At 35.6% G+C, this 15,637-nt stretch overlaps 1 protein-coding gene across 2 annotated transcripts in view; it reads right to left on the bottom strand.

Moving 5' to 3' along the window:
- The window catches only part of LOC576983 (striated muscle preferentially expressed protein kinase), a 76,977-nt gene extending 61,852 nt beyond the window's left edge, over nt 1-15,125 (bottom strand). For both annotated transcript variants that reach the window (XM_030974215.1, XM_030974216.1), the window contains exons 1-3: nt 14,650-15,125; nt 4,160-4,338; nt 3,114-3,198 (exon numbers count right to left, since the gene is read on the bottom strand). In XM_030974215.1, coding sequence (XP_030830075.1) covers nt 3,114-3,151 — 38 coding nt within the window. In that variant the 5' untranslated portion in view covers nt 3,152-3,198; nt 4,160-4,338; nt 14,650-15,125. The remainder of the gene's footprint in view (nt 1-3,113; nt 3,199-4,159; nt 4,339-14,649) is intronic.
- Nucleotides 15,126-15,637: the final 512 nt, after the last annotated feature.

Here is a 15,637-nt window from a genome sequence, read left to right as displayed (position 1 = left end):
TACAAATTATGATACTTTACCAAAATTTTCAAAACAATTTACAGATTACTATTAGTCCCAAAATTTAGGATACTAATTTTGCTTCTAAAGTTTTTTAAGTTCATTTCAAGATTATACATTAAAATGAATTGTTCAAATTGGGTAAAGTAAACCTTAGTAACTACAAAGTACACATTTACAAACATCAAGCATTGTTAAAATCTGAAAGCTTTGTTTAAATCTGTAGTGTATGTAGATCTTGATTATGAACTAATATTACAAGATTATGGTCATATCATCTGTGTTATTTATGACTTAATCTAGCATTTACAAGTAAAACTAAAATACTTTGAAGTCATTAAAGCATTGCGTCTTTAATTAATGTTAATGTAGAGGTGTCGTAGTAGAGTGGTTTAAGCACTTGACTTATAATGCAGAGGTTTTGAGTTCAATTCCCTACACGGCACTAATGTCCTTTGGCAAGGCATTAATCTACATTTGCCACTCCATTCCCAAGAGAGAAATGGGGACCTGGTAGGATGACAAAAGCCTTAGTCTTAGTAATTGCCACATGCCCTCATGGTGACCATGTGGCAGGAATAATCCCCAGGAAGTGGAGACAGTGTACATTGTTCATTAAAGAATACAATGAATGATATTTCCTATTAAGTGCTATATATATATATATATACACGTAAATCCAGATTATTATTATTATTATTATGCATTGGATGACATTTGATACTATTGTAATTGACTGAAGTCTGTGAACTTAAACTACACCTCACTTGGCAGCAAGCCACATACCAGTAAGCTATGCAATGACATAATTAAAGGACAAATCTTGATTAAGGTCAAGACTAGGAGGACACGTTTGATTTGTTTCCTCTTTCATTTAACTTCTCAGAAACTGACATCTTTACGATGTATAGCCTACAGTAGTTCATGGTAGGAACCAAAACAGAGTGGTGTTTAGTAAACATCTATGTAGACCTTCTGATCTTACAATGTCCCCTACAATACCTTTCATTGAAAAAAGGGTGATTTTCTTTGTTGTTTGTTTGTTTCTTTGCTTGCTTGTTTAAATTATTCTTTTTATTAGCCCCAAATTATTTTAAAAAAATAACCAACTAAAAACTGAAAACACACAATGACTAACCTTTATTCAGATAATGCATAATTATAAAATTGCACTGACATTACGGGGATAACAGGATCAAGGATTGGATGTGAATTCTCATATTCCAATTAAAACATTTCTGTTCAGAAAACCAAAGTTAGAAACACTTTGCAATATTAATTGGTGACAAAAGGGGAAATGCTGAGCACAGCTCACTCTTCTCTTTTGTTTCTCTTTCCCTCTCCTCTCTTTTCTTGTTCTCTTTTTAAAATGCATAGGAAATATTAGATATAGTATGTGCTACAAAAATATCATCATCATTAATTATTCAAGTTTGCTGATTATTGCTTGTTCATGGAATGGTAGTGCCAATTAAGATATTATATACTTGTAAGAATGTTCCAGGAGCTTTTAACACTTTTTATGAGAGACTTTAATACTAATGGAGGATTGATGCCCTAACATAATGGACTTTTGAGATGCTCTAATTCTAAGACCTTTCCCAATAATGAATGGATATTAGATATTTCATAGCATAGTAATAATTGGAATATTTATAACATATAGATCCATTTCTTTAAATGAATCTTTTATACTCTATCAAACTGAAAGTCTATGTGTCAGTTTTTAATATAAATTTTTTTTTGTAAAGCTAAAAAGGCTTTAAAAAGGTGAATAAGAGCAGAAGAGAAAGTACATGCCCAAGCTAAATTTGAGAGGTTATTGTCTTTACAACATTTATTTTTCCACAAAAGATCAAGAGTAGGTCTGCTTCACATGAGAAACAAACAAACAACATTCATATAAGGTAAACGTCCCATCTCATTGCAATGTGAAAGCGCCACTACACATTTCTTCCAAGAAGAACAGCAAAAAAAAAGCATACTCCAAATCACTGCAAAAGTTGAGAACCAGGCCTTTAACGTGATGATGAACTATTAATTCATACATGTGTAAATCAATACTAGAGCTTGGCCCATCACTGCAGGCTGGGAGCCCGCCCTTTCCACCGGTATGCAAGCTCATCATGCAACCAGGCTAGGTAAGGCTTGGCTCACAGCTCACGTCATCCTAATGACTTCAACATATGCAGCAACACCAATTTAGAAAGCCTGTTACATTTAGGAGGTGTGTGTGCTCTCTTAATGGTGCTAACACTACACCTCTTAAAGTGACATGACTGTTTTCATATGCGATTGAAACTTCTCCAACTCATAATTATTGATAGAGATAGGGTGCAATGAATGAAGGTTTCTTGACTGAAAAAACAAGCTTCAGCTTTCTCTCCAATGGTACATGAAGATCATAGTTTCTGCTATAAAGGTTTAAAGGTAGATCCTGCCTGGCTACTGATTGCCTACTAATAGCTGTACAAAAATGATTTCCAAAGGGCAGCTATACAAAAGCAGATATATCAAAGGTATTGCCATCCCTGATAGCAAGGTGTTGTGGTGATAAGTCTCCAGACTGTGAATCCCTGTCACAGCACTAATGTCCTTTGAAAAGATATTAATCTACATTTCCCACACTCCACCCGGGTAAGGTAAAAGGGTACCCGGCAGGAATGTCTGAGTGGTGCAATGGCTGCTGTGCTAAAGCCGAGGTAATAATAATGGAGCGCCAGGAGTGACAATGTGCCAGATATGAGTGCTTTATGAGACTCCACTATTATTATTAATATTGATTTTTACTCACACTTGATCAAATTCAGAAACTGAATTCATTTCATTTTTAATTGTTTTTCCATAAAGCTAGAGATTAAAAACAAGTTACACTCATTCTTTACTTTACTGTATTTAACAAATCAGAATTAAAAATAACCTCTAATATACCTTTCATAGGAATGTTGTTCTTTACACAAACACAAAAAGTACAGGAAGTTTCATTATTACTTATCAAGATAAATCATGCTACTGCATAATATAAAATACATAAATTGATATTAAACAGACCAATTTTTTATGATGGTGGCCTAAGTTTCAAGGGAAACATTATTGTTTGTTTGATATCTCACCATGGTGGTTGCATCTTGTCTGATTTAGTCGCAGCCATGGTCTTGTTTGAACTTTGCCCGGTGGTGGGTGTGATCACGATGTCTCCTTCAAAAACAACCACAAAAATAAAAACTAAGAAATGAAAGGACAAAGAGAGCACATGAGAAGTAATAAAGATTGTGTAAACTAATTAACCGAAAAGCATATTAATTTCCATAGTTCATTTGTTATTGAACTTAGGCACCACCTCATACAGAGAGAGTTTGAAGAGTATAGATTCAACATCCTTCTGGTTCTCAGCAGACAATAACAGACCATCAACACCAACAATGTAATGTAGAAGAAGATTTTCTGAGCATATTTGAAGTCACATATTTTCATTTTTTCCCAAGAAATTGGAGAAAATTAGATTTAGGTGGGTTCTAATTTGTCATTAACTACCCAGCTTTCTAGTGTGGACCAACAGGTTAGAACTTAGATTATAGTTGGCTGATCAGAGTCAAGCTTTTCCCTCTAACACATAGGCATATGGGCTATATGTTAGCAGTACAATAATTTCTTTTAATTGTAATTTGATCAGACCACAACTTTCATAGCAAGGGCCCCACTCAGTAAAAGTCATCGATCCTACATGCTGGTTATACTGTCAAAACCACTGAGTGCTTATACCACACATGCTCCAGAGACAATTGCTTTGTGGTCAAGTTTCTACACTAACTCAACCCCTAACTTTACCCCTAAACTAAAAAATATATCTTACCTGGACCAGATTATGGACATTTCAAAGATTTTATCTGTGGTTGCGTGTACACGTGCTCATCCAACAAATTTACCATGCCCCTAATTCACCTACCCGCATGCATGCATATTTCAGTTGTACATAAAGCTAGTGCGTGAGCGGGCTTGCACGTCACAAGGGTGTACTAATTAAGAATAGTCCAGGAAGTGGACTATACGTAACCTTAACCACAAACATCATCTAAAACCTACCCCTGATGTTTAATGTAAGAAACCCTGGAGCATATGGTGCTTTACCGATCAGATGAAGAAAATAAAATTGATGTACCTTTGTTTGTCGCACTCTCCTCTTCAGGTATCTCTGTCTCTTCGGTCTCAATTTCCTCCGGTGACTTCTCTTCTACTATGACATCAGCTCCACAATGGACCACTCCTCCAGTGTTAACAGCCCTAACGATGTATAAGCCTTTATCCTCGGGCAAGGCACTGGGGATAGTTAAGGTGTGTCTGAAATAGAATATGAGATAAAATACAAGAACAAGGAGTTGTTATGGATTTTATTTTCCTTTGGTGTATCTAAACAAATGGAGGAATAAGTGAATAAAATAAGAATGAACTATATGTTTCAGAGGTGCATCCACAGCGGATCAGATATTCATGATGGAAAAGTTAGCAGTAATAGGCAGCTCTACTGGTCTACAAACCCATTTTGAGCAATTGCAAGTTCATTCTAGTTCTATTTTTTACTATCACATCCTCTCCAAATCTTTGAGATTTATGATCTCAGAGATACATCTTCTTTTCCTATGTACAAACAAATTATGCTGTGATCTTCTTTTTCATACATGGTCTCATTGTGACTAGCTGTGAAAGCTAAATGTTTGCATGTTTTGTTAACATTAACAGGGTTTCAGGTGAATATGAAATTACAAACCCCAAAATAGCTCTCAAAATCAGAAATTTTCAAAAGAAAACAGGATGAAAACAATCCTGCATATCTTTTCAGAACTAGCAGGACATTAATTAGATATACATTGATATGAGTTAATACCCTTCTGGTTCCTAACAGGAGATACATTACTCTGGACCACACCAAATGACTTCATAAGGGAACCATGCCATAGTGAAGAAAGTCTTGTTTCAAATGCACACAGAGCTGATCTAACAGATTAAAGAAAAAGTACATCTCTCTATATAAGGAAAGAAAACTCAGGAGATAAATCACAATGTTTAACTATGCAGTGTACAGACAAATTGGATTTTTTTTTGCTTCAGCCTTAAGTTGCTTCATTACAAACACAAACCGCCTTTGGCCATGGATGTGAAAGACGACAAACAAGATTCTGGAAAAGCCGGTGAATGGGCTAAGAGTTTGTTGGGAAATTGGGCAATGATAAATCTGTTCACAAATCTCGAAATGAAAATAGCTTTCCAATGCAAACATCACGATAGCAAACTAGAAGTGTAGAGGTAAGATTTATGAGGCAGCGTAGACTATGCGCTGTCTGAGATGAGACATTTAAAGGTAGCTTGCTTGTTGATTTATGGGACAGAAATTATAGAACCCCAAACATTTTAGACATTAAATGGCTGTCTGTTGTGCTAGTGTATAAGACATTCCTAGTAAACTGGAATGATGGTAAACATGGATGACTTTTAATATGACAGAAGAAATAATGTCATTATTCATGTTGAGATGTCTTTTGGCAAGGTAGTTTTCAAAACAGTCACTGTGCCATAGTTGACTACTATATGGCTAGCAGTCTGAAAGGAAAGGTCATATCTAGTCCACATAGGGGCTGCTTCACATCAAAAATGATATTACTGAAACCAAAGGAAATTTTGTAACAGAATAATGTTAAAAAATCATGTGAGTCACAGACAAACATTATTTTGAAAAGGTCATACATCTTCCTACCATCTATATTTCAATACTGCATATCCTTTTGGGGCGTCAGGAAAGGCTTCTGAATCTCTATTTACAAATCAATACAATAAAGGCCATAATTCCTTACAAAATATAATAAAACACCTTTTATGTAGAGATGAAAGATTGACTACAGTTGTCAATTTATAAAGAAGACAGAATGAAAAACCAAAGAAGCTAACTAAACTCAAGTACAAAGTAACATTTTGACAAATGAAAAAAGTTTCACACTTCATGAAATTCACATTACTCTCATAACAGACACAATGAAAGAGCATGCAAAGACTTAATATTTCAAAAAGTGTGAAGATAAAGACTAGGAGTGAAGTAGAAGTCATGGCTTGGGAGCTATTTCAAGGGATGACATTTGACCGCCACAGTTTAATTACTGGCATCAAGAGGCCAGCCCCTTCCCATCTTATGATTGCTACTAGAGTCTGGACTACATCAAATCACCTTCAATGTCTGCATTGTATCTAGCCATTGCAGGTACACGTGATGCTAGTAGGTTCAACACATTGCTCTAAGTCTTACTTTGCCACAAAGCTCACAAACATGCATCGCGACTAAAATATTGTAAATTAAAGTTTGTAAAATATTGCGGACTTTCAACAACAACAAAACCTAAGGCAAATTCAACAGTTTTGTGCGTCACAATTAGCAATGTGCAATCATTACAATGACATCTTTAATACACAATTCATACATCATTCCAAAAGGCAATATAAAAGATATCGAGATTGTGCTTGAGCTGATTTTGTAGCAACTATTTTGTAATCATTAATTATATTTTTGATAATCTTTTTTGATAACATCAGTGTTCATTGATATCTAACTCTGTAAATGAAGAATCTGTTCTCAATTCCAAGCTCAAGAACTTGAAATAGTCAGAAGGTATCAGAACCTTCATTATCCATGATCTATGGTAGATGTTAACCTACAAAACAGCTGGGGAGGGATGTGATTTTGATAGTGAGTACCTTTAAGCTTAAAATGAAATATGGAATGCATGAAAGGCACTGTAACTCCTATTAAAATGGATTGCAAGGAGAAAGAGATTTGACAGAGATCAAGTCATCATTAGCGAGGTCTAGGAGAGTACAAGGTCGTCATAACCCTTGTGAGTAAGATCTTCACAGATGCAGGATGAGGGCAGATACATTTGGTGGACTGATGACTGAGAGGGGTTTCCAGCAAAACTCTCATTGCAACTGGACAATTAGTAATCAGCCAATGCACATTTTGAATTAACGTTTACAAAAATACTGCCCTATCTTTACGATACTCTGTGTTGTAAAGCTAAATGTCATTAGTAACAAAGTTTTCTTCTAGACAATATATTTATTGCAAGATTCTTTACGTGATCCTGTTTTCTCTGGTCATATCCTATGCGATGAAAAACAAAAATGCCATCTAGTAGAGTGCCAATTTAGAGAGAAAACTGATGGTTTTATATCATAGTCAGAGCAATAAATAACAGCCATCTTGATGAGATCAACTGGTATGGCAACATCAAATCTGCTCGCATATTGATGTAGTTATTGTACACAGGACTGCCTGAACGCATACAATGCAGTAACCTGACTGCTTCTGGAATATTGCAGTTATTGAAAGCCATCAGAAAATACATTTATCAAATCAAATAAATAAAAACTATCAGCCAAAGAGGTTATAAAGCCTTGAAAAGGCATGTTACAAATCAGAAAGTATATACAAAATTGCACAAAGCTTGTATTTCAAGAAAATGATCTGGTAAAATTCTTTGCACAATACAAAAAGACAAAATATGACCATAGGAAGAAAGAGAGAGAGACAGAGAAAGAGAGAGAGAGAGACAAAGAGACAGACTACAAGTTTGCTATTTGCTAGCAAGAAAAGAGGAAAAAAGTAATTTAAAGTTAAATGTGCAGCAGAATGCCATTCAAACAAACACCAACTCAAATGCTTTACTAACCAAATTTAAATTTCACTTATTTTAGCTTTATGCCATGATTTCTACTATATGTATGTATTTCACACACATGATACAGCAAATATGTCATGTAAGTGTTTGGCACTGTCAACTGTAATAATATTGCCAACAATTGGGATGCAAGTGTTGAACACTTTTAATATTGACAAAATAAATCATCATTTCAAAAACAATTCATCTTAGCTGACAGAATAGAGTCTAATTTCAATTGCTTTTGTCACCCATGACCGGTAGATTGTATCCTTCTTTCCCTCCTCCTGCCAACTTCCCTAAATCTGTTTGCATGTATTATGAAATTTCTATGTATTATCTGATTGTTATACTCAATGTATGTTTTAAAATTGGTCAAATAAATAATAATGATATTAATAACAATAATAATTTGATGCTCCATCTATGACTGTTCTATGAAATGTTTGACCTGGTGCCCAAAGAACTCCAGAGCTCACTTACTCCACATGAAATTGGTAAAGCATAAAATAAAAGGACAGTTGAAATGATTCAACTCAATCTGACCAGCTCTCAAAGGGTAGAGAGAGAAGATGGGGTCCGTCTGTGATGAATTATTATAGGAGCGGACATTGACAGTTCTGATCTATCCACACCATTAATTGAGGCTCAGAAATGTCACCCTATTAACCCGCCTCAAGCCGTTATATAAGTCAGGTTAACACGAGACTGCCATGGTTTTAAAGATAAACTTGAGTTCTAATAAAAAAAGAAAATGAATTCTCACAGAATCAAACAAAACTTACACCGAATGTTCAATGTTACAAATAAATGTCATTTGCCAAACAATTTTGGTAGAAAATGTATACTGACTGAGTAATGAGCATAGAAAGATAAGGACATCAAGGCAAGTAGGCCCGACACCATTTGTGTAGTCCCATATACATCTTTCTGTGTACAGTGCTTGTTACTTTACCAAGACTGGGCCAAATGTATTATGATTTTGATGATGACTCCAGAACCTTGCAGTACACACCAATACTTTTATGCTTCATGATTAAATTTTTCGGATCCATTCTACACCTGTTCTTTCACAATGCAATTGCGTTACCAGAACTCAACTTTATCTTTAAACTTCAAGTTTGCAAAACCTCAACAAGTTATAAACAATGATTCACTACCTACTATGTGGGTTAATGTGGGCCCAAAACAACAAGAATTCAAAGTTTTGAACTGTAAGCCAGGCAAGCAGTCATTTCAACTATGAGCTGGCATCACCTCAGCAGTTAATTGCATTCACACAGCATTTAACTTTGAATGAAGACCTCCACCCACCACACCCCCTTCCCCTTCGCCCCCTCTTCATAGTTTTTGCACTTACATTATGATCACTCGTTGTTTATAACTTCAAGTAAACCTTACTTGCGTGTATCCGTACAGTCCCCAACTACAAGATAACTTTAAAGTCTAAGACCACGATTTAAACTTGAAGTTGTTAGACTGTCAAAGGAACCTAACTATCGACTTGATCTACATCCATTCACATCATGAACTAAATCACGTTTTATGCTTTCCGTTGATAGTTATATATATTCATGTCAACGGTTAGAAGTATTAAGATATGATCTTATCAAATACATGGATCAAAATGATTAAAAGCACTAACAGAGTGTAGTACAACAAGGGCCAACAAGAAAAAAAGTGGCTGTCTCCTAACATTGAAAGACGAGCCAATTAGATAACCCTAACTCTATTTTATTTGCCTACAAGCTTTTCTATAGGTAAACACTAATGACTTTTTAATATTGAAAGCATAAAACTCTGATATTAGGAAGTGATTTTCAATGTCTTTTTTTTTCATGCCTTCAATTTAATTTTTTTAACATGATTTGATGGAAGTCTAGAATTATGGTTAATATATATACAAGACACAACCAAAGACATAGTTCCCCCCCCCATCACACTATATTTGCATGAGTACAATTGTAGTTACACAAAATGTCTTAAAATGTTTAGCAAAGGAGGGTGGACAAATGAAATTAGACAGGTGACCAAAAAAAAAACATTCCCATTAAAATAAGATTTCCAGCAAGTTTTTGGAATGTTGGTTTAATGGCATTTTAACTGTCTAAACAACACAATGCTTTACACAGCTAGGTACCAATGAGTTAAAGACATTTGGAGAGTTTTCCCTAGTGTGAAAGACCCTTAAGTTACTGGAGAGCTGGTCTAGCGACTAGTTTCACTTTTCATTCCAGCTTTAGAGAATGTTTCTCATCAGGTTTCTCCATCCATGCACATAAGCCCTTCCCCTCCTGAGGATGGACAGTACAGGTGAACCCCCTTCAGTTTAAACCAAGTCATTTGGGTCCTCCCTCCAAAGCCATGGATTGAAACGTCATTATTGTTAAAATAAAGAAATTGAAAATTGATAGTCTTATAGATTAGAAAGGTAATTTTGTTGCAATGACATCTTTATTCTATTCTATATCACTCACTCAGCACTATCCATATCTTAATAATCTCTTCTCACTCTAATCTAATAATCTTACTCTAATCAGATAACTTCATTCTTAATTCCATCTCTGAGGAGTATTGATTCACTTATGCATGTTATCTTTCTTTTCATATCACCCCTCTTTCTTTTATAAATCTCAAAATCATTCTCTTTTCACTCATTCACTTATCCAGTTTTATCTTTCATCTTCAAATACATTTGCTGCTTTGTCACACTTCAGTCTCCTATGTTCCCTTTGTACATGTCAGAGAAATGAGCTACAGCTTGTATTTACTAGAGCTATGAATATGGACCAGTATGCAGATGTTTATTTTCACTTGAAACATACATGAAGTTTACTGTAATGCACCTCACAGTACTTGAGCATGATAAAGCACTCTGCTTTAAACTTAAAGATACACTCTCAACAAACAGGATATGCATATTACTTGAAAACTGTTTTAGAGTAAATCTGAGGAACGGATATGCTGCACACTTACATGTATTCACGATCAAGCATTTAATATGTTTACACTTCTACATGTAGTACCGTATCCACAATTAGGGCCAATATTCATCTATAATTCTAATGTTTCAGAAGACATACTGAACAAAAGTTCATGTATTCAAGACTTGTAGCAGCATTGCATACATGTCCGAATCATCTTGACAACCATACTGTAAATTAAATGGGTCCCAAGACACAATAGTAAACAATATTAGAACCATGTTTTTGTGAAAGAATCTACCCTTGATTTCCTCCAACTTTCAACACAAGATTTGTAATATAAGTAAATTGGATTGCAGCAAGGGCTTTTATAGTGCAGTGGGCCTTAGTCCTTTTAATGGCATGGGTTCATATCCCACTGCTGCCATTGTCTTTTGTGTAAAACATGGAAATGATAAATATATTGAATATGGAAATCTATACACACATCATCTTCCTGATTTAGTATCTAAATACTGAAAAGATTACTAAAACTATAATCTTTGTGCATTTAAACTTTCTAGTCTGAAAATAAAAGTCAAATTGGCTTCAGATCATAGACAATCTTTACTGGTATGACGTCACTACAAATGCAATTGCAAATTCTTCCAAAATCGGATCATAGTCAGATTGTAAAGTGTACGAGGACTTTATACATACTATGGTTGGTATGGCTATTGATAATATCATCTAGCTTTCACACTAGAGAATATATAATACAATACCATTGATGATATTGCTCTCAACTATTAATTGCACTGCACTATATTATTTTATGTTGTACAATATATTCTGACATCCCTCAAAGCCAGTGAGTACTACAATAGTAGCTCATGGAACCCAGTTCAATCATAAATCCACAACCATCTTTTATAACATAAAATTATTGTGGGTAGGAGTGGCAATTTGTGGGGAGGGCAGGGCAGGGGGACAATGGCCCTTCCAATGGTTTACAAAATAAAATGCCCAGACAGTTTGTTTTGTTTGTGTTGATGTTGCTTGTCTCCTCATCCTACTGTTACAAATATTTTTTATTGTATTAATTTAATTTTAAGTTGGGGAAGGGGACAATGTAAGATAATTGCCCCAACCCAACACTATGAATCTGGGCTTCATATTCATAAAACCTTATTACGCCTATAGTTGTCAACTAGATATGCATCTTAGTTGATAGATAGCTCAGTAAGGTTTTATGAATATGGGCCCTGGTGAACATCAATGAATACTTCCAGAATATGCCTAATTAATGGGTTGGTCTGCATAAATCATTAATTGCAGCTTTTGTAGCACCTTCTCTATGCTTGATTAGTGAATACAGCCCTTTAAACATTTCTAAAAGTTGAGTGTCCCAGCAAAACAGCAAACCAAAAATATGTTAATGCTGCAAATTTTCCCTAGCTGAAAAGAGCCCATTTCAGATCCGATGGATAATACAAACATTGTATACACCCTACCTTTAAAATACAGCATGCCTGTGCATAAAGACCTGGGCAAATAGCTTGCAGCCAGTTTATGGGGGCTTCACTAGAATCCATAACTAAACATCATGTTGTATACCTAACCAGGTGAAGATTTAGTCTACATTTTCAGACACATGGCCTTCCCTTTCATCAGACCAAAAGCCATCTTCGAAATTTTGTAGAAATATGAGGTAGAGAACAATGTAGAATATAGGCTTAAACTATTTAACTATCTAGATCTAAAGCATTCTCATCATTCATTTATCAGGATCTTTTGAAGGATGTTTCTAAGGCTTAACACATTGTCTACAGGGACCTGGTGCTTCCTGGTTTTAACCTGTGCAAATGTGACAATTCAGTATTCTAAGGGTTAATAACATTTAGAATATATGCAAAGAATCATGCAAGCAAACTTATTGATTTAATAATTGAAGAATGAGGTGTTTAGGGGCATGGGCATGTGCCAAAGCAAAAGGGGAAATCACATAAACCCTCTATTCTGCTCCCTCCCTTACTCCACCTGCCTTTCTCCTATTCCAAGCATTACGTTACCCCCTCCCCCTTCCCTCTCTATCTCCATCCCTCCCCACCCCTTCCAGAGATAATAATGATACCTGATCAATGTCTGAAACATAGAACTAACACATTCAATAGTAAAGCCAGAGAGGATAGCAGCAGCAATACCCCCTCCCCCCAACTCCTTTTTTTTTTGCTTCCCATAAACAATTGACATATTTTACTGTCTGGATAATTCAGTGTCTGCATGTATTTTGGAGCAATTTGCTCCCACATTCACTTGAGCTGCCCCCCCCCCCCCAGGAAATTAACAAAAACATCAACACCTTGTTCTGAACTTGTCTAGGAAAAGGTCCTAATTGTTGCCCTTAGTCTATACTAGGTTATGGCTCTGACACTGAACAAATTAACATTCCTTTAAGCGCATTGTGTATTAAATGATCAGATACATATCAAAGATAAAGTAAATTCATTAAACAGTAAAGCATACAAATATTCTAGTCCTTTTGTAACAGATGAAGAGATTTATAATCCAATTTCAAAATATGAAAATCTGAAGTGTCCAACCAAGCTGGAGATGATGAGAGACAGCTTGAACTTAATCTTCGCTACAATCTGTGCTACAAAGAGAAAGCATAATTGCATTAGGAATCTATATCCTCCTGGTAAATGCTAAAGATATTTTGTTGATGTTGATATTACAATAGCCAATCTTAACTACTTTCTTATGATTTGTTGTCAAATGAAAATAACACATACAACAAGTGATAGGAATATTATCATTTGCTAGTAGAAAAGGACCTGACAATGATTCTTTTCAAACTCATGTGTTTTCATGAAGAATGGTTTGAATCTGTAGAACAAGAGGTCACGTCATCTTTCAATAGTGAGGGGTACTCTCTTTAAAAAAAAGAGTGAATTTTCACTCTATTTTCACTTTCTTGGGAGTGACGTCTGTGATCACTTGTTTAGGAGTGAAAATTGATTGATTTTAGAGTGGTCTCTAAGAAGAAATGAGTGAATGTTCACTCTATTTTCACTACATTTTCAGTCTCTAGAGGAGTGACGTCCGTGATCACTCAATTTTTTTTAGAGAGTAAGGAGAACCTCCTCACTGCCCTATTTCTAATTACTAAGTCAAATTATTTCACTCCTACATGGATTGTTCCATTGACATGGTTGTTCTAACATGGTTATGCTTATTGTTTGTGTTAACCCTACATAGGACCCTACACATCTTTTATTGAGTCTAACAAACAAGGTCATGATTAACTCAACAAATGCTCATGTCACTCAGGAATAGTCTGTTATCAAGACTTGTCTACCTTCATCCAAACATATCAATTTACTGTCCCCATTATACCACTGTATGAGTATATCTAAGTAAAACTACCGGTAATGGATATATTGATATAAACTAACTGGTCCTGTCATTACTCATCTACCATAATTAATATTTAATTATCCTGTTGCCATGGAATTTGTAAAAGTTTTAGAGTAAGCCTAGAGAGCATGACCTATAGTCAAAGGATACAGTGTCATCATACCATCTTTGGCAATAATTATCATTCCAATCAACCCATCCTCTAAAATGATATCATAACAATTAATAAATGTATGCTTCCCAGTGATATAAATCACTTAATGCTTGGCATTTAGCATTTTAAAAATCAAATATATATGTATATATGGAGAAGAAAAAAAAATATGTCTCTCTGATATGACAGAAATTGCTGTTGAAATCTGCAAAAAAAAAAAGTTCATTTAGGCATACCAACAGGTTATTTAATACTGACTGAAAAGTCAAATCTCTTGAACAGCATGCTTCCTCGGAATACGTGATCAGGATGAAGAGAATTTTTTTTTAATCTCCATTGTCTCCACGTCAATGTATTTGTAATTATAGATACACATGTATCACACCCCTCTCATCTGGTATTGCGTTTCTGTGTGATGACCCGCTTCAGTCAATATGAAACAACACATCATATGTCATGACAGATAACTTACTTTTTGCCTCTGGTTTGGATATCTCGTTCTCCGATGCTCTCTGTTATCCTGAGCCCATTATGGAACCATTTAACGGCGGGTTTCGGGTGTCCCAGTACAGCACATTCCAGGCTAAAACACTCGCCTTCTTTGACCCGCTTGTCGCCGATATGCCTCTGGAAGATCGGTGGACAAGTCTCCTCGGGTGACTTGAGCGACAGCTGGCGGGTCGGCTTGGCTCGGGCCTTCTGTAGGCCGCTCTTTTCGGGGGCTGCTCCTACCAAGATATAAAACAAAGCAAGTAATAAGGACGCAAAGCGAGAACACGTTGTCTTTCTTCTACCGGTTCATCACCTTGCTACCATCCCCATGCGGTTAAAGGTTTTAATGACTTGCAGATGCATTCATTTCTTCCCTTGGAATCTGTCCAGCTACGGCTGTTGAAAACTTCACCTCGACATCGATTAAATTCTGGACAACAAACCGCAAAATTTCGGCACGCGTGGTACTTGTCCTCATAACTCTCGTCGCTTGATGACGAAAATGGAAAACATCCCAAATTGGGGAATGCCCGAATATTTGATAGTCTTTGTAAACAAACCATTTTCCTCCTAGATAATGTTTTTTTTTTTAATACATGCCTAATCATTCCACCGGATTTTGTTGTTGAAGATGCGGCAGTGGTTGTAATAAATTTCCTGAAAAAAATATGGTAATCGTCTTATGTTGAGGAGATGTTCAATACTAGGATGTCCAATACTAGGCCCAATTTAGATGGTTTTACGGCCATTGACCTTTTTGATGTTTAGGTACCTTTAAATGTATAGACCAGTTTTGGAAACGCCCCCCCCCCCCCATCTCAAAAAATGAAATGGAAGCTCTTATTACCAATCATGTGAAAAAAAATGTTTTGACTAGTACGTGATGATACAAATTTTGCACTTCAACAAGTTGAACATTTGGGCATATATTTCTGCTTTTTTTTGCGAATTTAGGTTGAAGCATTGCC

Source organism: Strongylocentrotus purpuratus, unplaced genomic scaffold (assembly GCF_000002235.5).
Source record: "Strongylocentrotus purpuratus isolate Spur 01 unplaced genomic scaffold, Spur_5.0 spur5_scaffold_7, whole genome shotgun sequence".
Taxonomy (NCBI): Eukaryota; Metazoa; Echinodermata; class Echinoidea; order Camarodonta; family Strongylocentrotidae; genus Strongylocentrotus; species Strongylocentrotus purpuratus.
The sequence above is the reverse complement of the archived record's forward strand: the minus strand, read 5'-3'. Positions and strand labels throughout refer to the sequence as shown.